Source organism: Haliotis cracherodii, unplaced genomic scaffold (assembly GCF_022045235.1).
Source record: "Haliotis cracherodii isolate W230 unplaced genomic scaffold, xgHalCrac1.p SCAF_4, whole genome shotgun sequence".
NCBI lineage: Eukaryota > Metazoa > Mollusca > Gastropoda > Lepetellida > Haliotidae > Haliotis > Haliotis cracherodii.
The window spans coordinates 2,850,718-2,878,616 of record NW_027266297.1 but is presented as its reverse complement, the minus strand read 5'-3'; the positions used below and the strand labels follow the sequence as shown (position 1 = coordinate 2,878,616).

Below are 27,899 nucleotides of genomic sequence, written 5' to 3'. Positions count from 1 at the left end.
ATGCTTCCTGTCCCGTGTGTCCACCAGAACATTACAGAACCACCTGAGAGCAGCAGGAGCAGCAGGAATGGCGTCCAGTCATCAAACTCCCTTATGGGGCCTTTACACAGGATGGCGACCTTCATGCCTCCAGTGTACGACCATAAAATTTGCCAGGCTGAGGTTGGAGGCTCAAAGGAGGCAGAATGGTTGCCTAGGTCGTTCCAAGGTGGTACACAGAAGGTTCAGAAATCGCCATGGACGCCATGGTGGCCGTGAATTTTTGTACATGTTCAAAACAGTCGCACAAAGGTCGCCGAGGAGATTGGTTGCTCAAAGGTGGCTCAAAGGAGGCAGAAGGGAGGCATAAGCATTGCCGTTTTTGTAGAATGAAGGCACAGTGGTCGTCCAATCCTCGCCAGGAAATTTTTCCCTTTAATCTGGGTGATGCTTCTGCCTCCCTTTTGCCTCCTTTGGGCGACCAACAGCGTGCATTGAACGCTGACTGGCGACCGCCATGACTCCATTCGGCGACCACGGCAACCATTGCAACACAATGGCAATGCTTCTGCCTCTTTTCTGCCTCCTTTGAGCCACCTGCAATGCCTACTCAGCCTGCCTATAAATAGAGGGTTTGTATCTGCAGTGTTTCATTGTGATTGTAGACGCTGAACAACTCGAGCAGTTACTGCTGAACAACTGCTGGAGCAGTTACATAGAAACATAATGTTCTGTGTTTAGGCGACCATTAAGCGCCCTGGCCAGTTTTTGATCGCTCAAAGGTGGCACAAAGGTCGTTGTCTTGTGTAAAGGGGGCTTTAGCGACAGAGGTTCCATTTTGGCATGCTGTTTAGCAAAATTCTGAGAAACTGGCACAAAATCCATTGGACGGACGGAAGAAGATTCCTCCTCTATATCACAAGGGACGACAGCATTTGGAGGATTGGGAATTTTCAGGATAATCCTTTGTAAGTGGAACTACTTCAACCTCCAAATCAGACAATACATAAGCAACCTCGGACAGTATCATAACATCCATCGGAACAATGTCCAAATCCTCTCCAACAACCTTCATGACTTCACTTAAAGAAACTAACCAAATGAGTCCAGGGCACTTGGTTGTCTGGCCAGTGTTTCACAGCTATCACCAATGAGTACATCCATATTATTAGCAATTAGGAACCAATCTCATATGTCCTGATTTGTCCAGATGCATGTAATGAATTGTCAACTACAATGTCATGTCGGTTAAAATCCATAATTGTGGTAGCCTTAGATTCCTTGCACTTCTTTTCAACAATGATACCCAGTCATTCTTTTTTGTACTGCAATGTTAGATTACTCTCAATTGCAACAGCAAGATGTAGATCAGCAGACACATGTGGCTCGTTGATATTTTCGACTTTCCTTCAATGAATAAAGAACGGTAACATGCAGGTTTGATTTAAGAACCTTGAAAAATAAACAAAGGCTGTGTTACTCCTAAGCGCAGTAGCTATCAAGAAGCAATGGAACCTTTCAATGACAGTACACCCCTGGCTACCGAAGCAGATATTAAAAACATATATAACACGGCTGAGGTTTTTTATGAGGATTAAATATCCCTTCATAGGTATAAAACGGAGGGTCGATAGTTTCGATGTATTGAAATCTTTTAACATTAACGACCTGAATGTAACATGCCTGGTTACAGGAAGTGATCAAAGAGCAGTAAACAGAAATTATGCATAAGTCTTATGTATTAAGTAAACTATCGCGAGTCAGAGAACAAAGGAACAAAGTTGCTGGATTTTATACGTTTGATTGCAACATAGCAACAAGAGAGAATTTATTGAATATATTGTCTTCAGATGAAAACATATCACAATCAGAAATGGTCCAACTATATGACAGCAGCCTGTAAATAATCGAGCCTGGACCAGACAATCCAGTGATTTACATCACGAGCATCGATCCACGCAATTTGGATACGATGACATGCATCAATCAAGTCAGCGAGCCTGACCACCCGATCCTGTTAGTCGCCTCTTATGACAAGCAGCTATTCATAGTCAGTGTTCAGCGGTTAACCATCTATAGTCTACATGACTGCGATCGTTACATTTACCTCATGCTGAGGATCCTGTCATCACAATCCCTGAGTCCAGTCATCCATACCCGAGGTCCAGTCATCCTTACCCCAATATCCAGTCACGCTTTCCGCTTATAAGGCCATTGATCACCAATTGCAATACACCTTGCCTCCCATGGAGGTTCTTTTCATAGAATTTCGATATAACATTGAATATATAAAGGGAAAGTTTGTTTTGAAATTGAACAACAGGAAAATACACCAATGTCTGGCAATGAAAGTAAGTGATATATGTGGGAAGAACATTTTTTTTTAAAGAAATCAAGCTACAAAACACAACATTGTGACAGTCAGGAAAAAACAATACATCGGACAGCACGTGCAAGATATGGTTTACCATTGCCACGTGGACTCGATTGTGAGCAGATGCATATTGTTTTGTTTGAATCAAACGCTCAAAGACACTCTATTCTTTATTGAATCAACAGCATTATTCGTGCGGCGTTTGCAACGTGCTGAACGTGTTCGAGCCATAGGCCATGTTTGCAAAGTTAAAAAAAAGATTCAACAATAACAAAAAGTAGTGTTATGCTGAAACATTGAGAACAACAATCTTATGACTAGGAAGCAACCAATGGTTGACATGTGTTCTAGTATAATTACATTCGGAAACCTTAGTAATATACTGAATGCTTATATTCACAAGCAAAAGCATCCTGATTGTGAGGATACTGTAAAAGCAACAATAAAACAATATAAACAAACACAATCCTCGTGCCCTGTCTGGAATGAATGACCTTTAAATTTAAATGGGATGAGATTGAGGCACAGACTGCATGCCTGGAAGTTATGTGTCTGATTGTGCTCGTTGTGGACACTGCGACGCCCCATGTACAGGAGAATGCCTCGATGAATTCACAGGTGACCGCTGTGATTTGGATATCTGAGGTTGTCTGAGGTTATCAGATTAGTTTTGTTTGTTGAATGAAAATCGACATGGTTGATTGTAGCTGTGCCATTCATGAAGCCATTCATATCAATTTTGTCAGGTCACGCGATTGTAAAAACATTTTAAATAATAGGAACAATAATTCTCATTGCATTTCCCCAATAGTTGGAGGCATCAATAATAACATATTGTGGCTATGGTTCGACATGTGGGTGATCAAAATCGCTTTAAAAATGTAATCATCAAATGTTTTCTCAGATAAGCCATACCGAGACTCTGTAGATGTCTTACTTTGTTTGATTAACATGTCATTACACTATAAAAAGCGCCGCAGGGATTCCGGGAACGCATTGATCCCCAGGACCGTCGCATGACATAAGAGGAGACGCAAATGGACAGGGTGATGAGGCTCGCTGACTTGCTTTATTGTGTGGCTTCGTCCCCAGATGTCTTTGGTCGTTTGCTGACTTCAGCGCACAATACCCCTCATTGAATTATAATACACAGCTGGCCTTCCAAGATTCGCCCAATTCAAATATAGCAATATCAAAGTGCTATCTATTACTTTGGTTCATCAGGTGCCTGCATACATGGTACAAACATCAAATACACAATGTCTAATCAAAACAAAACACATCAAGTGAAGTCAACACAGCAGCTCTGCCGATTTTATCACTTCAGCTTCAACAACTTCTGAGCAAGAGTCATATTACGCTCTTTGAAATCTTTGTAGAAAGGGCATGTCCGATTGTATCTCAAAAGTTTAGAAATATAAAAAACAAAGGCTTCGGGTGCTGGAATATTGCTTGACATGAAGGGAAAGTTGACTATTGGAAAGTTGAAGTCACCCCTCTTGTCATAGTCTTGTTGAGAGTGTTTAGTCACTCTGAATCTTTATGCATAGATATAAGTATGAAACAGATGGGAGTTGGCTATTTTATTGTTATTATCCCCCTCCCAACAAAGTTTGCGCCGGATATAGAAACGGGCTCCGTCCGTCCGTACGTCTGTCCGTACGTCCTTCTGTCACGTTTCGTTTCCCGAGAAAAACTCAAAAACCGTTCAATATTTTTTCATGAAACTTTGAAAGTCTGTCAAGTACATGCTGAACTGGTGCCTTTTGCTATTTAGAAATTTGAGAAATTTTTATTTTTTACGTTTCCATGGCAAAAGGTGGACTTAGGTTCTGTCAGGGTAGGGTTCGTTTCCGGAGCATGACTCATAAACTGTTCAATATTTTTTCATGAAACTTTGCAGGTTTGTCAGGTACATACTGAATTGGTGTCTTTTGCTATTTAGAAATTTTAGAAATTTAAAGTTTTTTACATTTCCATAGCAGCAAGATGGACTTAGGTTCCAAACTCTTCTTTTTTTAAAAATTTCCATGACTAGTTCCACCTCAGTTAAAAAAAGGTTAGGTTTTGTTTAGATTTAATTGTGTCATAAATTCTGCAACAGGGGCGGGGGATATAGCCACGTTAGTGGCAAACTCTTGTTGAACGATATCAGATCATCGATATACCTGAAGTCACAGTGAAACGTCTTGGCCAAATTACCTAGTTTTGGGGGTACAACCGGTGCCAATGGGGATGCCTACTTCTTGCCGAAATGTCTTACCCCCAAATTTTACGTAGATGTTGTCAATGAGGAAGTCAGGCATTTCACATATTGTTTTCTCGATAAACATCAGATGACATTTGCTTTCATTTTTTACACATTATCCTGAAACTCTGAATATAGATACGTAACTGTATGTGTGTTCACCATGTTTTCTAACAAAGGTCCCATGGATCACGGAATGAATTTTTTTAGTGTGTCAGGGAGTTGGTGGTACATTTGCTAGACCCAGCAATGTATCACTCTTTGTACTATGATATATTGAGAAAGTGAAAGTGATATAAATGTAAACAGCTTTGTGCATGGTTGTTAACAGAACACCAGCTCCTGCATGTATCTATGTACAACCATAACTGAGAGTTAAGGTGAAGCAAGTGAGGAAGTTGTGTCTTTGAAACCACGTGATGTGTCCATAATAGCATGTAGTATGCAGGTCAACTTCATTCTCATGGACATACGCTCACAATATATGTTTTCTTAATGATAGACACAAACGAGTTTATTTTTGCTTGCTGTTATTTGGTACGTGACATCCTCGGGAAATTGAGGTGGTAACATCATTCATTAAATAGTTCTGCTTTCCCGTGTAATTATATTTGTAAGAGCGAGGACTGGCTAGGGTAAAGTAAGTGAGGTAGAATGGTGTTTATATTGAAGTGTAAGCGTTCGCGCCTCTGTGTGTATGTGTTTTTGTTTGGAGGGAAGTGCTAAACACGTGTTTTACAGTATATTACGTAACTCGTTGCATATGTACGTCTGTGCGTCTTCGCTTTTATAAGTATTTATAAACATAGTATACAGTACAATATCATACGTGTAGCTGCACACACGATTACTCTATTGTGATGCGATGATATTCTTTTATGACAATGGCACTTAAATAATAGCGAAAGGGCAGGAAAACACGGTACGATATAGCCATAGTCAGGCAGTCGCGTTTGGAGAATTCTGCAACTGGTACTCGAGACTCGGGCTATTGACTACTGAAATGTACGGAGTAATCCATATCCTGGTCCGTCAAAGGTAATTGTGTATTATTTAGTATAAAGCAAATACATGCATAGCTTTGTCGCCCGTGGTGAAACGATACGCTATATATAATGTAAAAATAGACAATAGTAGTTTTGTGTTTAGAGTGAATGTAGAAAATATTTCCTCACTGATACGTCGCCATGGCTGAAAGCACGTGACCTGGACGGAAGCTATCATGCTGCCACTGTTGTGATGTCACCTATACAGCGGGTCCATGAGTCACATGCAGGCGTTGGAGGATCATGTATGGAGTATAAGCTGTTGATACGCTACCAAACTGTTCTACATTGAACATTAGTACATTGCGTGTGTCAGTGTGTGTGTGTTGAAGTGGTGTACTTTATAGCCATTAGGATCCGCTAATAGTGGGCTCAAATAAAATCAGATGTTATAAACTTGGTTTGTTAACGCCATGTTACCAAATACCAAACCAAGGCTACAAAAAGGTGTATATAGGAAGGCGCATTTAAGACATATGAAATGTTTTTCAGTTTTGTTTTGCTATCACATGACCAAAAGCTGTAATGTAAACCATTGAAACAAATGCAAATACAGTAGGAAATGCATGCTATGACCGGATTTGCGCATGGTTCCAGATAGGAACTAACTTCGGGCGTTTATTTCAAATGAAACTAATATACATATGGATCAGCTTGTGATTTAAGCATCAGTGTGCATTAACAAAAGCGATAAAATCAATCCGTTGATCATATGTTATCTCAGCTAATAACATTGTCCATTGTACAATTCCGATTATACAAAGTGTTTATGTATTACTATGAAAAAGTGATGATAACAGGCGTTTGCGAATAGGTGAGCGCATACTGACCTACTGGGTTCACCCATCACAATCGCATGCAAGGGAAGTCAACTGTTCACCTGAACAAAAGACGAGACTATGTGGTACAGTTCAAAATAGGGAATTGCATCTGACATCATTCCATTTGCTACTCCTGTTGTAGTCAGAAATCAATCGTGTTATACTGCAACCAGAAACGACCTCCCCCCCCCTCCCCCCCCCCCCCACACACACAGAAAGGAAAGATAATTTTTTTCAATAATTTTGTTATATACGTGAGAAACATTCATGTACCATTGTTAATATTATAATATTAAAGGGGCACTGATCTAACGCATTTCCCCGGACTGGTTGTTGCCTTTGTTATTGTTTTTCCCCCGTGAGTACCCGGATGATACGCAACGCAACTGAGCGTGACCAGAGACTGGGCTACCGTCTGCAAGTACAGCTAAATAAACTTTGGAGGCTGGAGGCAATATTTGTTTAACGCATTTTTGAACACTGATTGGTTAACTGTGATCTATAAAGATTTCTTCAAAGGGCGCATGTTAATTAATTTCTTCAGCCTAAACAAACAGACAAAAAGAACGGTGGAGCTCATCGGATGTCGTCATTTGGAAATACCCCAGGCGGTTATAGTTTAATATAAAAAAAAGTATCCATGCAGTGAAAGCATTTTCGGATTTCGGATTGCGTCGATAATACGATTACTACTCCCTTGATGTCATCCACGTTTTCTGGTATAGCCCTACACTTGTGTATTTGTCGTCATTCACTTGATGCTCAGTTAATGAATTTATTACAGGTACAATTAGTGGTAGCACCACTTAGATTACCTGACAAAGGTTCCCATTTGGCATTTATTGTGTCTGGGGAAATTATTCAATCTAAATCCAGGTTTGAAGTGAGGTGAAATTTATGTTATGTAATATGCACGTGGCAGCCCAGCAAGAGGTGAATGATCGGTTGATTTACTTATTTTTGTAAATCAACGGATCGTTCCTAGTCATCAAAGGAATAACAGGCAATACGTTGATTGATTAATCACTGTTATCTTGCACAGTGGATATGTCAAAAGTGAGTGTTTACATGTCTAGGTTTACTAAAACAAAGGGAATACACTCATATCATGGCGTGAAGTGCTGATGTAAAAACAACATACTTTGTTCAAAGGGTTAACTGATAATACGTTGATTGATTGCTTATTGTTATCTATCACTCAATGGATTTTTTTAGGAACCGTGGACGTTATGAAAATAGTTGTCACGTGGGCTTTCTCAGCCGACCTTTGAGACTTGACACCTATGTGAAACACCTGAAACAATCTAAGTGATCAGTTGAGAAACGAACACGGGTTATAATATTCCGAAACGATGTATATCTTGATTGTTACAGAGACACGTGACATCGAATAAGTTTCTTTGTACAACTAAAAAAATCTGTCCAGATTGATTTAGACGATCAAAAGGGCCTACAAACATCACAACAGATTATTATGTAGGATTAGAAGCCAAACAACACAGAAATGTACTTTTCAGTCTCTTGGTGATGACATTAAACATCAAAATGTTTGGAATTCGTTATCATAATAATACAGATGGAAATGTTTTTCAGTCACTTTGTTAAATAACTGAATATTTAGGCGTTTAATAAATTTTAAAATGTTACACATTTTGACAAAAATATGCACACTATCAAAAAGCAATGCTCAGGTGAAACTTTGTGTTGCAAGTCAAAATAGTGTAAACGAAAATCGCAAAATTACCAAGCAAGTGACTTATCAAAACTACGTCACCATTCCGATGCTACCCACAAAGATACTTACATTTCCTTATTATCTCGAAAACTGTATTTCATTTTGTTGATCAATGTGACCATATGCCCTTATTACTACCCATACAAGTGACTAATGCGCTTACGAATGGCGCAGCAGAGGTCGCGAACTAGTCTAGATTTCTGCTATACATCCGGGTACTCACTGGGAAAAAAACAATAACAAAGGCAACAACCAGTCCCGGGGAATTGCGTTAGATCAGTGCCCCTTTAAAGTATGTTGATATATTCTTGGTATGTGTGACATGGATACATCTGGAAGAGAGAGAGAGAGAGAGAGAGAGAGAGAGAGAGAGAGAGAGAGAGAGAGAGAGAGAGAGAGAGAGAGAGAGAGAGAGAGAGAGAGAGAGAGAGAGAGAGAGAGAGAGAGAGAGAGATGGGCGGCCATTTAGTCTCCTTATGTTTATTAGTATATAACTGAACCTTGGTCTATCTCTTTACCCAGTAAACTAATATCAGTATCGGTGCGCTGATCACGGCTGGTAACTTTCTAATCTCTGTTGGAATATAGCAATTGATAGGCCTTATAACGAACTAGCACTTTTTTGGCAGACAGGTTTCGTTAAGACTCTTGCCTACCCCGGACTCCTAATTGAATCCTATTTTTCTGTATTTACTGGGTCTTTTCCGTAGTGGTCACAAATTTCATAAGAATGAGTCATATGTGGCAGTCAAAGCTAACGAACATGTTACAGTACTACAGTATTAAGCTACACACTGTCCAAAATAAGTTTTTATGTACAAACCACGCCCGCTGTACATTTCAAGGTTTTTTGAAGTTTGAAGTTTGTATGTACACATACACATGTAAAACATTATGAAAACAGTTGGACAAATATATACTGAACCGCAAAAGAAATGTCACTCCAAGTAACATTGCATGAAAAATTGTCATTCAAATATCTGGGTATTTTTGGTCAAAGTTTCTCAAATTTAACATTACCTTGTCAGGAAAAATGAAATTTGATGATAAAAAAACAAAGCAGATGACAATAAAACCAATCGCCCAAACGCATCACGGCAACGGCCATGGTAACCCGATGCACGTGAGTTCCATGCAAATTGAACTGCACATGCGTTCCCCCATTTCTTGCCATATAAAAATCCACCTAGATCGGATAACAGTCATTCGTTATTGAATTGCTACCAAATGCCAAGTTTGACAGGAAATCAGTGACACCAAGCCCTTCGATTGCAAGCTGGCAAGAACATCGGTCTTCCTGAACATCGGTCCAGGGAGAGGCAATGGTGTCACAGCAGCTCGGTACATTGATCAAGTCTTGAGACTACACGCCATACCCCTTTTGGCATGTTGCCGCTACCACACTGCAAGAGCAACAAGAGACTTCCTCCAGCAAAATGGCATCAGAACCATGCAGTGGCCAGCCCTCAGTCCCGATTTAAATCCAATTGAGCACCTGTGGGACGAGATTCAAAGACGGCTGAATGATGTCCGACCACTGCAGCTGAACTGCGTCAGGCGTTTCTCAGATTGTGGGCTCAAGTGCCTATGGCCTTCATCAACCGCAGCATCCATTCCATGTATCGACGTTGCACGGCCGTCATCAATGCACATGGCTGACACACGAGATACTGACTTGTGATGCCATTTTCTCAGCGACTAGTGTTGTGTTTAACTTTAGGAACATTTGACACTTTTATTTCAACCTAGATGATCACTTTTGCCAAGTTTTATCTTTTTGATATGTCTCAAAGTATGTTTGGACAAATAAGGTTTCTCATATATCTATGGTGACGTTTCTTTTGCGGTTCAGTATACAACACAGCACAGCTTCGGAGTTGGTGGAATCAAACGCCATATCATCTGTCAGCTATAATATTCAGAGTAAGAAGCATGGCGAAACGTCGCGATCATGTAATTTATGCGAAGTATCATTAACATGACTGGAGGTAATTAATTCATGCTGCAATGTAATATGGTCTGGACAGTAAAGCAATATCGGTTTTCATGATATCAGGTGTGAAATGAACAAAATAGTTAAAAAATAACCAATCTGCAGTTGGTTATGAAAAATAATGGGTTCTATATTCAATACATGTTCTATAATGATATGCGCGTGCATTGGTAATATTTCTTCTCAGGTGATTCACAGCAGTTCTGTAGAATGTATCCATACTTTGATAAAGGAGGACTATTCTCAGGCTATTTGTCATGTCCAGTAAATTTGATTCAAGTCCCTTACAACTCACTTTGTTTATTACGAAAATTGTGAACATTTTTAACCGTTAATGATAAAACATAGAGAAACTGTCTTAGAAACATACACTATTGATTACAGTGTCTAGATATAGGACGAAATGACCACAAAAATGGAAGTTTTCCCTCAGCGTAACCACCACTGGGCAAACTGCAACTGTTGAATCTCTCCAGCTCACAGGGCTGTTTGCAGACTGCAGACCGTCATGTGAATGTTTCATCTCACCTCCCTGTATCTCGTCACAGGTTCCTGTCCACCTGGACAGTTTGGAGACTCCTGCAGCTACTCCTGCAACTGTGGGACGTCATGTAACGAGACAACAGGTGCTTGTTCTGGTGACTGTGACACTGAATGGAGGAAGGCAGGGGGTCTCTGCCAGAAACGTCAGTTCCACATACGTTTTACATTTCTATATTGATGTGTTCAATGTTCTGTTCTGTGCTGTGTGGAAAACACCCCTTAGAACAACTAATTATAATAGGGTTATATTTATATAACAATCCATATATAATACACTTGTAATACAAAAGAGTGAGTGCGTTGGGTTTTAGTTTTCATTAATTTACCTTATCAACAGTAGAGCTTTTGACTTTCATCATGCATGTAAACCCACGTTAACTTGATATACATGTCAAAGTAGACACTACTTATGGATAACAAGTTCTTAAATTACCGTAAAAACGACGTGTCGTTATAGATTCCCATTTCATACCGTTGTCAAGCAAGACTGATATACAAGTAACATACATGTACAAGATTGATAAAGAAGTAATGTAATAAGTAACAAGTTTTTTTCACAACGACATGACTCGCCTAAAGCAGGGTCATCCTCTGTATCGACATGTACTGCGATCTGTATGAAAGTTTGTGTGTGACATGATTATTGTACTAAACAGAAAACATTGCACTGAACAAGTCAGCATCAACAACATCTGGTGTGTATGGTAACTGGTACCCATCAAAGGCTGTGGACGGAGACAGTGACATAAACGGTGAGAAAAGAACCTGTTTCCACGCTGCTGGATCTCCGTCAGACTGGACAGTGGATCTGGGCCGGGACTACCAACTGTATGACATCAGAATCTACAGCAGACATGGTTGTAGGTATCCAGGCATCATGATCTGTGAGAGAGTGGTGCTATTCTGATTGTCAGAATAGTTATGTGTAGATTGTATTGTACTCTCCTTAGACGTCTATTTTTTTATCACAATGTATTCAAAATCACAATGTACACAAAGAAATGATATATTGATAATTATGTTACATTAATAGTAAACGGAAATAGTAACATATTTATCAACATATATAAACACTTCACATCAATTAATGATCTTTTCCGCATATACCGTCTAAATGTAACACAATTAGGTAGTCAACAAAAGACAAAGAGACACCCACATATGAGCAGTAGGCTGGTAATGTTCTGTCTATCCAGAAATAAAAGAATACAGGACATAATTTACTTTCACACTTGTGACCAAACTATAGCAATTATCGATGAATACAAATAAAATTTATTTTATCATAGTGTAATATCATTGCGTGATCTTTCCTCGACATCAAATCAAGGCGCATTGTCAAAGTCATTGCTCACTCACATTATTGAGATGGAAATGAAATAATTTAAACTACCAAAGAGTAGCATTATGTGGCACATGTAGAGTGCATATGAGACAACTTTGAACTTGCCAGAAATATTGTGCTTGACTGCAGTGGTGACACGAAAGATTGGACCAATGTATGTTTCTGGAATTATTTGAAGGACATAGTCCTCGTAGAATGATTCTTTACTTTTAGTAGGTGTGTGGCCAGTGACAGATATCGCGAATTTATCGATCACATTCCTGGGTAGGTCAGAAACAGTGACAAAATATAAGAACATGTAGCCCTTCATGTCATTTCATTTGACTAAATAACACAACCAATATCTTAACAATGACATATTTTTGTTTGAATGCTGTTTTTCACTGAAGTCTAGTATATTATTGATAAACTGGGTCACTGTATATACACTTCGACTTCACTCGTAAATGAGTACTACCTCTGAAGCAATTTCAAGGTTGAGATGAATTAGGATAAACTGAACATACCTGTTTTTAATTTAAGAATCACAAATTTACGCAAGATATCGTGCATTTCATGATCATTCATACAATTAATTAACATTAATATGCTGTTTTAAAGTGTATATTTTGTGAGCGATCAGGAGTATTTATGTAATTATTCTAAATCCCACCTGCTCTAACACGTTCCTTCGGAATGAATTGTGTTTGTTATTAGTTACGTTTTTATCACATACGAAATGTTACATGAACATAGTGTTGTGATCTCATGTATTGGCTGTCAGCAACTTTATAAACACACTGTAATAGCCTGATATAGTTTGATACATTCCTTGTTTGTTTTATACTAGACTACTTTAGAAACGCGAACTCTACCATCTACCTGAACAACGACCCGTCAGCTATCTGCTCAACCCTCCCGAGTCCATCCACCACCCCCAACCCAACTGACGTAACCTGTAACGGTACCGGCAGAAACGTCACCATCAGGAACCCGAGGCCAGGATCTGGACACAGTTATGCACTCAACATTTGTGAGGTGGAAATCTATGGTAAAACGATGGTTACATAAAGAAGTACATGTCTATTCTTGTGTTAAGAGGGCGGTCGTGAAGCCAACTGGTTAAAATGTTCGCTCGTCACACCGAAGACCCGGGTTCGATTCCCGATATAGGTACAATGCGTGAAGCCTATTTTTGGTGTCCCCGCCATGATATTGCTGTAATATTGTTAAAACCATTCTCACTCACTCACTCACTCACTCTTGTGTGTAAATGCACTAATTTCAGAAATATTCAGCCAAATTGATCACGTGGAACATCAAACTGCGATGTAGTCCACACATGATCAAAATTAGCATTAGCACTGTTTCTGGTTCTGCAATGGTGAAAAACATCAAAGGTGGATGTACTTAACCCTGCAGTGTGCCCTTTAGTATAAGATTTAAACATTATCTATGAAAAAGAGAGATACAAATGGAGATTCATCATTAAAGTGAAATTCTTTTTTCAAATTTCCCCCGTCCTGTGAAGCACACTCTGTTGTCCATACAAAACGCCTCACAACTGACATTGCATTAAAGGGCAAAGTTCAACCTGTTGTGTTTGTTAGTGTTGAGTGAGTGAGTATGGTTTCACGCCGCTTTTAGCAATTTTCCAGCAATATCACTGAGGGAACACCAGAAATGGGCTTCACACATTGTATCCATGTGGGGAATCTTCGGCATATGTAATGCTATTTTGAAACTGTGCTAGACTTAAACTGATCCTGTGATAACTTCGATGATTACATTCTGCTTAATTCATTATTGTAAATACTAACTTTGATGATACACAGTTATCTTGTGTTGAAACTGATTCGAGAAAGAAAAACGGAAAAGGATATGCGGCTGTATAAGGATGTACAGGAGGTGTCTAAGATATATATTGGCAATATCCCAGTAGCGGATCAATTTATGGTTCAACCATAGATTTAACAACTGATATGACGTTACAGAAAGGAAACAAAGATATTCTGGAGCAAAAATATAAATAGGTAAACATAAATGAGTCTGCATAAATGAATGCAAGATGTGAGGTGAGGTGAAATGGAGTTTAACGTCGCGTCCAAGATTATTGCACTTATATAGCGACGTGCATGTACGTGTGTGTGTTTGTGTGGCTGCTTGTACTAGTCAGGACTGATGCCGATTTATAGTGCTAGCTCACTGAGATACCATGCCGCAGTTTAACATGAATACCCCACTCAGACACAGTATACTGACTATGAGCCGACCAGTCCTTGTTTTAGCCCCTTAATGCCGAGCGCCAGACAGGGTAACCAGAAGTACCATCTTTTAACGTCTTTTGGTATGACGCGGTCGGGGATCGAACCCCGGACCTTCCGCTCTCCGGGCGGACGCTCTACCACTAGACCACGGAGGCGGTATGAATGCAAGACCAGAAGACACCATTTCTATAGGTCGTGTGTCATTTCCTAACTCTTCCCACCTGTGTCCCTTCCTCTCCCTACCGCCTCCATGGTGCAGTGGATGGAGCATCTGGACAGGGAGCGGTAGGTCGGTGTTTCTTTCTTCTGGCTGCATAATATCAACAGACGCCAAGACACTGTACTCGTTGTTACCCTGCCTGCGGCTGGCCCGACATTAAGGAGATAAAGCAAGGACTGATTGGCTGGGAGTCCGTATAATGTTTCCGAGTAGAGTAGCCATGTTACTCGCAGCATGAAATCTCAGTCGGCTACTATAATCAATACGGCATTCACCCGGACAAGTACAATCAGCCAAACTCACAAGTACATAAAAGTGAAACAAATCTTGAAGGTGACAGTAAATCCCATTTCACCTCACCTTGGCGTCCTCTTCCTCGCTCAGTACGGTAAAATGCTTTATTCTTGTCTTGACAATGCAACAGTCTGCAGTCAAGGAATCTACGGGGTAAACTGTAACAAGTTCTGTCACTGCCTGGATTCAACCTGTGATCGCTTGACTGGGTTCTGTCCTGGAGACTGTAGACCTGGGTGGCAGGGACAGAGATGTGATACAGGTGAGAAGCACTTACTGTCAGGTTTGGTGTGAATAAGTCAGGGTACATAACATTACCTAATGACTTGTTTTTTAACATTTTTATGAACCGACTTCCCACCACGTTTTACAAATCAGCACTCATCTTCAGCTCCAGTCTATATTTTACAGCTTGCAACAATACCAGTTATGGTACAAACTGCAATAAATCATGTGCTGAGCGGAAGAATGCAGCTACAAATTCGTCATGTGACCATCACACTGGAGCTTGTGACACCGGGTGTCTTCCTGGTTGGATAGATGAGGACTGCACACAAGGTAAAGACTGTTCAGAGTTTATTGGGAATTAAGGACAATTATTACCATGTCATGTCGGATGCAGAGAAAGAACACAGATCACAATAAATCAGTTATAACATGGAAGGAAGCCCGCTAAACACCATGAAGAACATCTGAACATCTATGAAACACCTGGTTATCTCTTCAGTTTTTTGTTTTAGAATGTGTCAAAGGAACATATGGTGCAAATTGCAGCAGTCTTTGCTCTGACAGACGCTGTGCAGGAAACTCATCATGTAATCACGTGACAGGGTCATGCGATTTGGGGTGTGAATCTGGATGGATGGGTGCTGACTGTAAAGATGGTGAGTCATTGAAATGAATAATAATTATACGAGTGAGTGAATAAAAAAATCATTTGGTCTAAATACACTTTTCACTTTCTCTAGAATAGGTACATTAATCATTATAGGAAAAATAAGTAATATCATATCTCCGCCATCTTATTCCAGAATGTGATGACAAACATTATGGATCAAACTGTCTCGGGGTATGTTCCTCCAGACACTGTGTAGGGAAGTCTTACTGTAACTCAACAGGGGCCTGTGACAGTGGGTGTGAGACGGGGTGGACACAAGCTGACTGTACAGGTAGTAACATTATATCACTCATGCCACTCAAAGGGCTATTTGCCATTTTATATCTTTGAATCGTTCTCAATATAATATGTAGGGTAATTTCTATTACTAAAATACGTTTTCATGTCTCAAACGTTCTTTGAAATAAAAACGAAATAAATGCCGCTCATGACATAAATGGGCGGAATACATGGCAACTACCTGTTAATATACTTGAAATATACAGAATGTGCGTTTCCGCAGCAGGCCTCGAAACTAGGTTTTAAAGGGAAGTAATTATGAATACTATTTTTGTTGTAAGCGACTGGTTCTTGACTGGAAAAGCGAATGATTTTGTGAGTAAATTAGCTGAATACAAGGATCTTTTAAGTCAGGGACGGAGAGATGAAAAAATAACAAAAATCAAAAATGGACAATGTATAAAGAAAGAAAACGGACTCTGCATGACGCATGGTTTGTTCAATATAGAAGTCAGGCAAGTGATATGTTTGAGATATGTTATGTGTATTTAAAGGAATGTTAGGAAGAACTTGTAACGAGTACCAAAGTGTCTTAAGGAACAAAAGGAAGTACTCAACTCAGTTTCACTATTACGAATATTTAATTATTACTGAAACCTACTATTATTCAATATGTACACAATTGCGAATACAATCTAGCAAACGAACATGCATGTGGCAAAGCCAAAGAAATGTCTCTCACAAATCATCGACATGGCAAACCTAGTGGCAAAACAGGATAAGGTATGTGTACGAAAGCTGTCGAACCCTGAATGGAAGGCTGCAGCCCATAGGAGGGAGCATGTACAATGACTGTAAATAGAGTAAGTGACCGATTGAGTTTGGTTTTACTCCGATTTTAGCAAGATTCCAGCGATATCACGGCTAGGGACACAAAAATTGGCTCCACACATTGTACCCATGTTGAGAATCGAACCAGGGTTTTCGGCGTCACGAGCGAACGCTGAAACCACTACGCTGCCCACCGCCCTTGTTACAATAGAGAAGTATCAGTAAGGAAGGAGTGTGCCTGTAAGGAAGTACTGGATATGACACAGCTGGGATACTTTATTTAATTTTAAGCTCGGGTTTGCAAACAATCCAGACTTTATAGAACATTTTGAATTCGGTTTTTATTCGGGGTGTTTTCTTCTAATTTGATAATAATTTCATACTTTGAAGTTTACACTGTTTCTTTCATGCTGATTGGCTGAAGGAGTAGTCACGTGATCTGATATTTGGAGTTCACAAACCTGTGAACGGACAGAAAAAGTTCACAAGTCGGGATGTAAACAATTTCTTATGAAATTGATCGTGTGAACTTTTGCTGGAACTACTTTCCGTGGGTTTCCCCGAATTCTCGATCGGTGTCTACGATCAACTCGTTTTCTTGTTTTCTTTTTATTACCTGCATTTATCAGCAATATAATTAATTTAGTAATTTTGCCTGGTCTTGCAACATTTCAGCGGACTTATGAATAAATAAATTCTTTGGTTCTGGTGATTGATGTCGTGTAGTTGCTACATATGAAACAAAATGGATTGTCCTTGCGGTGATTTGGATATGGTATGGCTATCTTTCAATACTAATAACGCAAGTGAAGAAAATTGTTTCTGTAAAATCACGGATGTGAACGAAATTGATATATTGAGCGATTTTGACTTTGATGCCTTATTTTCTGAAATGACAGAAATCTCGCACCAATGAAAACAATGTCGTACCCTGCTCAGATGTGTCTGCTGACACAGAGCAAACATGACTGCTCCTGATCAATCCCAAACTAAAACCCGATTTACTATCGTATCGGGAAAAAAAATCTAAGATTTTGAGAAACCATAAAATATAAAAAGGTAAGGAATGAAACTTAATTTTTGTTAAAACACCAAAAACTTGCCTACCTTGCGATTGGTGATTGGAGACTAGAAATCTATACTGTTCCGGTTTCTGAGTTGGCCGAGAAGCGGCGGCACATGAGGAGTGAGGGGGCACAGAAATGAAGCTAGTATCAGGTCATACAGTGGGTCCATCTCAGGTGACAACAAACACCAGCTAAGGAAAGTATTACAGCACACGCGACAAATCCCAAACTCCAGATATAACTGTGATGACTTTGGGAGCTACAAAAAACACTCGGCTTTCCGGGGATAGGTTGTATTCTCTCATTACATGTCAATACACTCAGTCAAGTGCAGTCGGCAGCCATGTGGTCTGCTAGCGCACAACACACACTTCCGGCGCTGTTACACGTGCGCACTCATTTATATAGAGACATCGTATGGATAAAGCGAGTGACTGGTTATATGATACTAAAACGCTACATTCATCCCCCTTTAGTTAACAACTTGTTGTTTAAGCAATTAGTGAACAATGTTACTAACTCATCAGTCACTGAGAAAGAAATAGTGATCAACTCAAAGAGTTCAATGGAAATTTTCCCATAAAGTTCACTGAAGTATTCTTGAACACTGAAATTCACAAACTTAATGTTCATTCACTTGGTTTCTGAAATAAATGAATTGAGCATGCACCTTAAAGTTCAATCTGAAAAAAAAGAACACTTAACAATGAAATACAGTAGTTTACAGATTCAGTCTATCTGGAGCTCGACGCTCACGAGTCGATCTTCTCAACTCAACAGACGAGGACAGTTCTGGACTAGTGTCACATGTAGGTAATGTGGGACGCGGAAATGGCGTGTCTGCCGATGATACTGGTACAGAACTAGGCTCTGGGAGCTCTGGTGAGAAAGTGATGACAGACTTCGACACTTCACTTTCTTCCAACAATTCTGGGGATTCTGGTGTCACAGCATCGGGGTCCACATAAGGCTTGATGAGGTGATCTACATGTCGCCTCACAATTTTGTTATTTTCCAAGCTGACTCTGAATGAGTCTGAATGAGAATGAGGACCTGTACAGTGGATTATCTCCCCTGGTAACCATTTAGGCTTACCAAGAAAGTTCCTGACGTAAACAAGATCACCGGCAGCGAACTCCCGTGACTTTGTATGTCTATTGTGGTAGTTTGCCTGCTTCTCTTGTTTATGTTGAACTTTAACACCGATGTCAGGGTAAAGCAAGTCAAGATGGACGTCTTCCCAATAGTAACTAGTAAACATAGTAAACATCCATCCACTTAGAGTGAGAGTCTACGATGATGAGGAACATTTGACCTTGTAAGGGACTTGCATAATCAATGTGCAGACGTGACCATGGTTTTGACGGCCAGTCCCACGGATGTAACTTTGCTTCGCAGGGTGAAGAACGACTCTCCTGACATATGGAACAAGTCCTGACCTTGTTCTCCAGCTCTGAATCAATGCACGGCCACCATACAAGACCTCTGGCAATAGCTTTCATCCTCGCTATTCCAGGGTGAGCTTCATGCAACACATCTACACACTGTTTCCTACCCTGAGGTGGAACCACTACTCTGTTACCCCACAGCATCACACCATCCTGAACACTTAGCTCAGTTTTCTTCTGAATATATGGCTTTAGCTCTGTATCTGGCTTCAGGTTTTCTGGGAAACCACATTCCACTAACTTCTTCACTCTAGCTAACAAGGGATCCTTCCTTGTCCAAAACTGAATTTGTCGCACATTCACTGGGAATTCTGCCATGTTCTCGAGGAGCATTATTGTGTCTCCTGGAACAGGCGGCACAGACACAGAGGTTTGCAGAGGCAATCTGCTCAAACAATCTGTGTTTGCTAACTTTGAGCCTGGTTTACACACAATACTGTAATCATACGCTGCCAGCATCAAGGCCCATCTCTGGAGTCTGGCTGACGCCATCACTGGAATGCCTTTCTCTGCATCAAGTAGACCCATGAGGGGTTTGAGATCTGATAACAGCTGAAATTTCCGTCCGAACAAATACTGGTGGAATTTCTTTATGCCAAACACTATTGCCAGTGCTTCTTCAGTGAATAGTTCTTTTCTGCAGGTGACAAGGAACGTGACGCAAACGCCACAGGATTCTCAGTACCATCTGGCATGGTGTGTGACAGGACGGCACCTACTCCATATGGAGAAGCATCAGCTGCTAAGTTGAGAGGAAGGTCTGGATTGTAGTGAGTCAAGACCTTACATGAAGACAAGTGAGATTTCACCTTTAGAAATGCTGTATCATGCTTTTTGGTCCATGGCCATGGAGCGTCCTTTTGTAGTAACCCATGTAGTGGCACTAACGTCGTGAAGAGATTTGGCAGGAATCTCTGGTAGTACTGTACCATCCCAAGGAATGACTTTAACTCTGTCACATTCTGAGGAGCTGGTGCGGACACAATAACGTTTACCTTCTCCTCTAATGGATACAGTCCCTGTGCGTCAATCCGGTGTCCCAGGTAAGCGAGTCTTTCTTGATGTGACACTTTGAAGCGTTTAGACGCAAACCTGCTTTCTGCAATCTGTCAAGGACTTCATTCAGATTCTTGTTGTGTTCTGCATCATCAACACCTGTGACGAGAATATCATCCAGGTAGACGCACACATGTGGCAAGTCGCTGAGAAGACATTCAATTGTCCGCTGGAAGATAGCAGGAGCTGCCGACACCCCAAAAGGTACTCGTTGGTACTCGTATAGACCTTTATGGGTGTTAATTGTGGTGAGTTTCTTGGAATCATCGTCCAACACTATCTGATGGTAGGCATTACTCATGTCCAATTTCGTAAACTTGCGACCACCTGAGAGTGATGCAAATAAGTCCTCAACCCTGGGTATTGGGTAACAATCTGGTTTAGCTACCTGGTTGACTGTTAGTTTGTAATCTCCACATATGCGCACTGAAGACTGATCCGACTTCAACACTGGTACGATGGGTGCTGCCCACTCTGAGTACTGCACTGGTTTTATGACACCCTGCTGCTCTAATCGTTCAAGTTCATTCTCAACCTTATCCCTCAAGGCATAGGCCATGTTCCTGTGCTTGTAGAAGCGTGGTTGTGAAGGAATAGGTATGTTAATCTTCACTTTTGTATCTTTCAACTCACCAAGTTCCTCCTTGAAGACATCGGAATGTGAGTGAAGGATACTTTGCACATCATCACAATCAACTCTTAGGATTGTTCCCCAGTCTAGACGAACATGTCGCAGCCAGTCGCGACCAAGGAGATTAGCTCTTCTCCCTTTCACTACTATCACTGGCAGTTCTGCTGACTGTTTGCCGTAGTTCACTTTCACTGAGCATGAACCAAGTAGAGGTATCTTCTCACCTAGGTAAGTACGTAACAAGGTATAAGGAGGTCCTAGTTTGGGTGGATCTTTCCCTAACGATCTGTAAGTGTCCTCATTAATCACTGAAAATGTTGCACCTGTATCCAGCTCCATGCTTAATGGCTGACCATTAAGTGCTAAATCAATAAACATTGGTGGTTCCTTCTCTCTCCTCCCAACAAAAGGTGTAGAGCTAGTCTCCATCTTGTAAATGTCATATATTTCACTTTCAACATCATCATAGTTATCAGGAGTGACCTGATTTGTCGCTGAACGCTTGTGCTGACCCCGACTTCGACCTTGACCTCTAGATCGATACGAGCCACGTCCACAACGAGAACCTTTACTATTCTGTGACTGACGACATACCTTCCCAATGTGGCCAATCTTACCACAATTGTAACACTTTGAGGTACGAAAATGACGTCCGGAGATGTGTGATTTCGTAAACCACATCTGTCATATGGCGGGTAAACAGGAGCATGTTGAGATGATGACATCTTGTGCATGTTACCCCCTGTAGCTGCTGAAACACTTGAAGCACCAACTTTAATATCTTCTACATTCTTTGCTGCCAATTCCATTGATTGTGCTAGTGTATAAGCCTTATTGTAATCCAGAGCTTTCTCTGCTAATAATCTCCTCTGTATTGCATCATTATCAATGCCACAAAGTAGTCTGTCTCTAAGTGAATCATCAAGAGTAGTACCAAAGTCACATGTACTTGCCAATTTGCGCAACTCGGAAGCATACGCTGCAACACTCTCTTGAGACCTTCTATCCCTCTTGTGAAATTTAAGTCTTTCAACTATCACTGACGGTGTTGGGTGTTGATGATCGCGCATGACTTTCACTATCTCAGCAAACCTCATTTCCTTATGTTTCGTAGGAGCGCACAAATTCCGGAGACGTGTGTAGGCTGTCTTACCCATTTCACTAAGCAGAATAGCCCGTTTCATCTCATCATCCTCATCATCAACACCTCTAGCCGTAAAGTACAAGTCTAACCTCTCACAATAAATGTCCCAGCTGTCAGTCTCTGTATTAAAGTCGTCGATCTTCCCGGAGGTAGACGACGCCATGTTTATGGAGCGAGTGAAACACGACGGACGTTAATCACACAAAATGTCCTCAAAAACGCTAAGACATCCAGTTTTACCTCGTCGCCAATTTATGTGATGACTTTGGCAGCTACAAAAAACACTCGGCTTTCCGGGGAAAGGTTGTATTCTCTCATTACATGTCAATACACTCAGTCAAGGGCAGTCGGCAGCCATGTGGTCTGCTAGCGCACAACACACACTTCCGGCGCTGTTACACGTGCGCACTCATTTATATAGAGACATCGTATGGATAAAGCGATATATAAATCCGCGCTTGAAGGTTGACCTCGCCTCGGTGCATTGAGGTCATGTTTATATTTTTGTTCACCTTCCTGTAACCCATTTTTAAGATTTTATATTTGGTATTTGATATTGCTTGTAAATATGTTCAGAGAAAGGAATTATGTTGATATATTTCTAGATTATGTTGTATATATTCAAAGAACTATTTTCTTTGAGTAACTGAGTATGAGTGGTGAAACGTATGAGACCGAGAGCCGGCAAATACCGATAAAATAGCATTGTTGCAATGTATGAAATTATAAGAATTGAACGTCAGTTTGGATGGGTTCATTGAAGTGTGAACGATTTAAAAGCCTTGGTTAAACTGTGTGAACCTCCGAGCTTGTGAGCCTCTGAGCTTCGAGGAGGTTCACACGAAAGTTTAACCAGCGCTTTTAAATCGTTCACACTTCAATGAACCCATCCAAACTGACGTTCAATTCTTAAATGAACTGTACGACATCGGCCAGCAGCTGCCAGTAACATGCCATGAGAGGCGAGCTTCTATTTCTCAAATGCTTTCAATCAGGCCTTTACTTCTCTATGACAAACTAGACCGACGCGTGAACACTTCCGCTTCTGAACAAGAATTGAAGGTTGGAAGGGTGTGTTTGGACATGCGATGACCATAAGGCATATATATCACTATCTCCCTGTAAATGTAACTATGTGTCACTGGACCGGGAGGGAGGTGTCACTGAAAAGTGAGGATACCAGTGACCGTGCCTGTGAGATTACCAAAACACCACATGCATCAGATAAAGTTTTTCTCACACATCTGAGAATATATGACTGACTGAGTTGACCAGCCCAGATACCAAATCTGACTTCGAATTCACAAAATGGAGAGGGGCAAAAAACCTCAGAATTCCCTGATGACACCTCAGAAAGTCGCAAAATACTATCCAAAATCAGTGTTTGAAGAGCACCAGCATCCCTTAAAACTGTAATGTGTTCAACATTGGAACTGTCACCTTTAGCTGACACAAACCCTTCACGAAACAAAGTAAGTACTCCTCTCTCACAACAAAAGACATTACCCGAACCACAAAAAGATTGTAACGGGACATTCACAAAAGAATTTGGGGAAGAATGACTGTTCCTTGAAAGTGAGCTTTCTACACTTAGAAAAGATATGCCCTGGGTTGCGGCAATATCTACAAGTAGGCTCTGACGAAGTATTATGTTTTTTAACATCTGGAGCAGAACTTGACTTTTTGTCAACAAATTAAGAACCAGACTGCCAGTAAGCTTCCAATTCATCAGACTTCAAAACTTCAGCCAAAACAAGAACCTGATAATCAGAACTCCTATCAATAGGTGATGCAGAATATGGTTTCTGAGCTTTCCACATAAACACACTTTGCAACAACATGGCACACTGATTTTGAGGTCAAACTGATAGCCACCTTTTCAAAATGAAAGAAATACTTTTCAACATCACGTTCAGAGAATGTCGGAACAATTCTAATCTGCTTTTAATGATTAAAAAATCCATCACCTGTTGAAGTACGGTAAGAGAGATCATTCTGTAAGTCTTTTAGTTCTTTAAGCCTAATATCTTTATCAACTTCCATTGGCTGAATCCAAAATTCTTGCTCTTCTTTCTCAGCTTCCAAGTTTAACTTCTCAGCTTCCAATCTCAATAATTCCTTTTCTTTCTCTGCCTTAATTCATTTAAGCCGAATTTCTATTGCCAATTTTTCTCTTTTAAATTCTGATTTCTTCAAATCAAAAACATCAGTTTTATCTTCAAGCAAGACCAAAACACCATCATCCATTTCCTCTTTGTATCCCTTTGTGTAATCACAAAGCATATCTGATTCAGACATTTTTGAGCATAGGGACTTGTTTCGTTGAAGGTTGAGCAACACATTCCTCTACACTGAACACCTTAATTATTGTTGGCTTCACACAATATTAGACAATAAAATGTTTACGAACCCCAAATCTCTGTTATGTGTCGATTCCCAAATTGAAACAAAATGTTAAGCCATAAATCTGTATGTAAAATAATTAGTGTGAAACCAACAAACAACCAACATGTGGTAAACTATCAACAAATGTATTACAAAAGTCACTTGTCCCATGAAGATTCAAGGGTAGAATAGGTCTTCAGCAACCCATGCTTGCCGTAAAAGGTGACTATGCTTGTCGTAAAAGGCGACTAACGGGATCGGGTGGTTACGCTCGCTGACGTGGTTGATGCATGTCATCGATCCCAATTGCGTGGATCGATGCTCATGATATTAATCACTGGATTGTCTGGTCCAGACTCGATTATTTACAGACCGACGTCATACAGCTGGACTATTGCTGAGTGCGGCGTGAAACAGCAAACCAACCAACCAACCAAAATTCACTTGGTTTGCAAATCAATACAGATTACTGCACAGTAATTACAATGGCAGTACACAATAGAGTGGCAGTACAATAACCAATGACATTATATAATATGACGACAGTGGTCAGTATCAAATACAAAAATCCAGTGTAGATTGAAAAAGTCAGTGAAAATAGTATATTCAACCAGATACGGCAGTCAAGCTTCCAGGATAGGCTTGTCATGAATTGTGTGAAAGAAGAGGTACGCTCTTGTCCGCTTACACACAGTCTAACTAGCTACTGGAATTTCAAGACGATGCCATCACAACATGGCACTATTCTTAGACTATTCTACATGTTTCTATATAACACTCTATCAAAGTCCACGGTATACCAAAAGTTTTGACATCACACCAGCACTAACGTCCACACTCTCACTTGCTTACATTAAATAGTACTACATCTCTGACAACTAAACACTGTCCAAATACATTGCAATAAGCCTCTACCGAATCGCAATAGAAACAATGTAATACAGTTCCAATCATTGTTCAACAATAAACTACACTATCATATACCAACAGAGCCTGTCAACTGCTCCCCTGGAAGGTATGGACCAGGATGTACTCAGTTCTGCAGTTCCCGCAACTGTAAAACACCATCACCAGTGTGTGACGTCACAGGGTCATGCACAGATGGATGCCGGGAAGGCTGGCAGAACGCTGACTGCAGGATACGTGAGAATTAGTTCAAGAATGATGATTGCTTCAATAGTTCACGTAGTGGTGCTATTATATAACGTATACATGACATCACTCTCTATGCTGAAGCTGGTAAGAATTATATTGAGTTATTATGCACTGGCAGGGCAACACGAGGATAACACACTTAAATGTATTTTTGTTTTAAGCATTCAACTACATTGTATACAGTGTCATGAAATATGTCATACCAACTGAATGTTATATGGTCATTGAATTGAGACTGAAATTTCATAGTTAAATAACATGATTATTGTCCCTCTTTGCTTGAATATTTAATCTGTTTCTTTGTTGTATGAAAACATATAATTGTATGTCTAATGTACATTCTTTGTGTGAAGCATGTCCGAGTGGGAAGTACAGTGCCAACTGCAGCAAGTCTTGCGATTCACGTCAATGTGAAACTTCACCAGTTTCCTGCGATCACGTGACAGGAACATGCGCCGCAGGATGTCGGGAAGGATGGATCGGAGCAGACTGTACCATGAGTAATGATTCTGAAAACTCTTATTTGAAAGATACTCTTCAGAAAAGAAACGTAGACGCGACATTGATGTTCATATATGAAATACAATTGGTACACATTAACCAAAATGCATAACACAAACCTAACAATTCAGAAAAATAACACTACATGAAAACCAGGTGTTCAACGTTGTCAGTTGGTAACTTGCCATGAACAATTTGGCGGTGGCAGTGTACGCGTACACACTAGTAAAGAAACCTGGTCCATGTGCAAACCAACTTAACGGCTCAGTGCCATTGTGATGAAATACTACAGGCCCACCTTCTTCCCATTATGAACCATGTTGACTCATCTGTTAACATGCAAGTGCTTATCTACATGGATCCATACTCTCGTTTCTTTCATGGTCATAAGGCAGTGCTTGCCCTAATGGTGGACACACTACATTGGAGTTTACGATAGTGAACTCGTACTGCTGTTCGGTTTGAAAATTTGCCATCACTCATCAGACTCACATATAGAAGTGTGTTGCGCCCAACCACAAAAGACATGCTTATTCGTTCCTATTTTTAAAAGTGGAATAAGATTGGATATATTAAATCCAAAACATTTACAGACACTTCATTTAGCATTAGCATTTTTCAATATGCCTTTAGGTTTGTTTCAGTGACACTAATAATGACACTAATCAGTTATACTGCTGAACTGATGTAGATGTTTTTCAGTTATCCTAAAATGCCAGTATTTGTTGTAAATCACTGTATAACACTGCTGGTTCTATTAAATAGCAACAAATGACATGACATAATATGTCATAACTGAAACATGTCTCAATTTACTTCTCTGTCATACCTTTTCATCACTTAATACCTGAACTGCCAATCTTCAGAATGCAAACCTGGAACCTTTGGGCCTGACTGTTCTCGCTGTGGACACTGTGACGTCACATGTAATGTTGGAGATGGACGCTGTCCAGGAGAATGTCTGGATGGCTTTACTGGTGACCGATGTGATATAGATGTCAGAGGTTCGAATCCAATTTAGATCTTCTTCCTCTACAATCTGTTTTTTTTATCCGCATTAACGCTGCTATGTATTATGCATTAAGTATACGATCAAACAAACGTTTTATTCACTGTGATTTTAGATACGTTGGCATATACGTTTATATCTATTCACAGTACATGTTAAGCACCAGACTAATGTGACTTTGTATCTTATCCAGTGTCTCCTGTTACAAGTGGTGTCATTGGCGGAGCAGTAGTCATGGCTGTAATGCTGTGTCTGAATGCTGGGTTGATGATCTTTCTGTGGAAATCTGGAAGGTAACTTTTCATAACATTTTGTATTATTAAATAACAGAGTACTGGTATTGAAGTCTTTCCTTGTGGGATGAGCACGAGCATCTATTATATTTCTACAATACTTCTACTGTTCAGACTGAAACGGATACACCTAACTGGCACACACCCCACAGAGGTGAGAAAGACAAACACAGGCGACACTGGAGAGGTTCCTGCTCCTGCGCTCTCTCCTGGCATGAATGGGGACGACTATACTGAGTTGAATGAGGTCACCAGGGAGAGAGAGAAGTCACATTATGATGTCATTCAGAACAAAGTATATGAAAATAATCAAATCTGAGTAAAGAGTCTTGTATATGTGCTGTGACGTACGCATCATGTTCACAAAGCATCATGTTCTATCTAGAAGTACACATCAAGGTATATATATAAGGGATTA

At 40.3% G+C, this 27,899-nt stretch overlaps 1 protein-coding gene across 1 annotated transcript; it reads left to right on the top strand.

The window, feature by feature from the left end:
* On the top strand, nucleotides 1-27,844 carry LOC139478376 (multiple epidermal growth factor-like domains protein 10). The gene is made up of 14 exons (XM_071260811.1): nucleotides 1-222; nucleotides 9,480-9,774; nucleotides 10,745-10,882; nucleotides 11,396-11,599; nucleotides 12,914-13,114; nucleotides 14,975-15,106; nucleotides 15,256-15,402; nucleotides 15,585-15,728; nucleotides 15,876-16,013; nucleotides 25,514-25,666; nucleotides 26,032-26,178; nucleotides 27,046-27,183; nucleotides 27,382-27,481; nucleotides 27,596-27,844. The coding sequence occupies exons 1-14, from the start codon at nucleotides 1-3 to the stop codon at nucleotides 27,798-27,800; spliced, it is 2,364 nt and encodes a 787-aa protein (XP_071116912.1). The 3' UTR covers nucleotides 27,801-27,844.
* The last annotated feature ends 55 nt before the right edge of the window (nucleotides 27,845-27,899 follow it).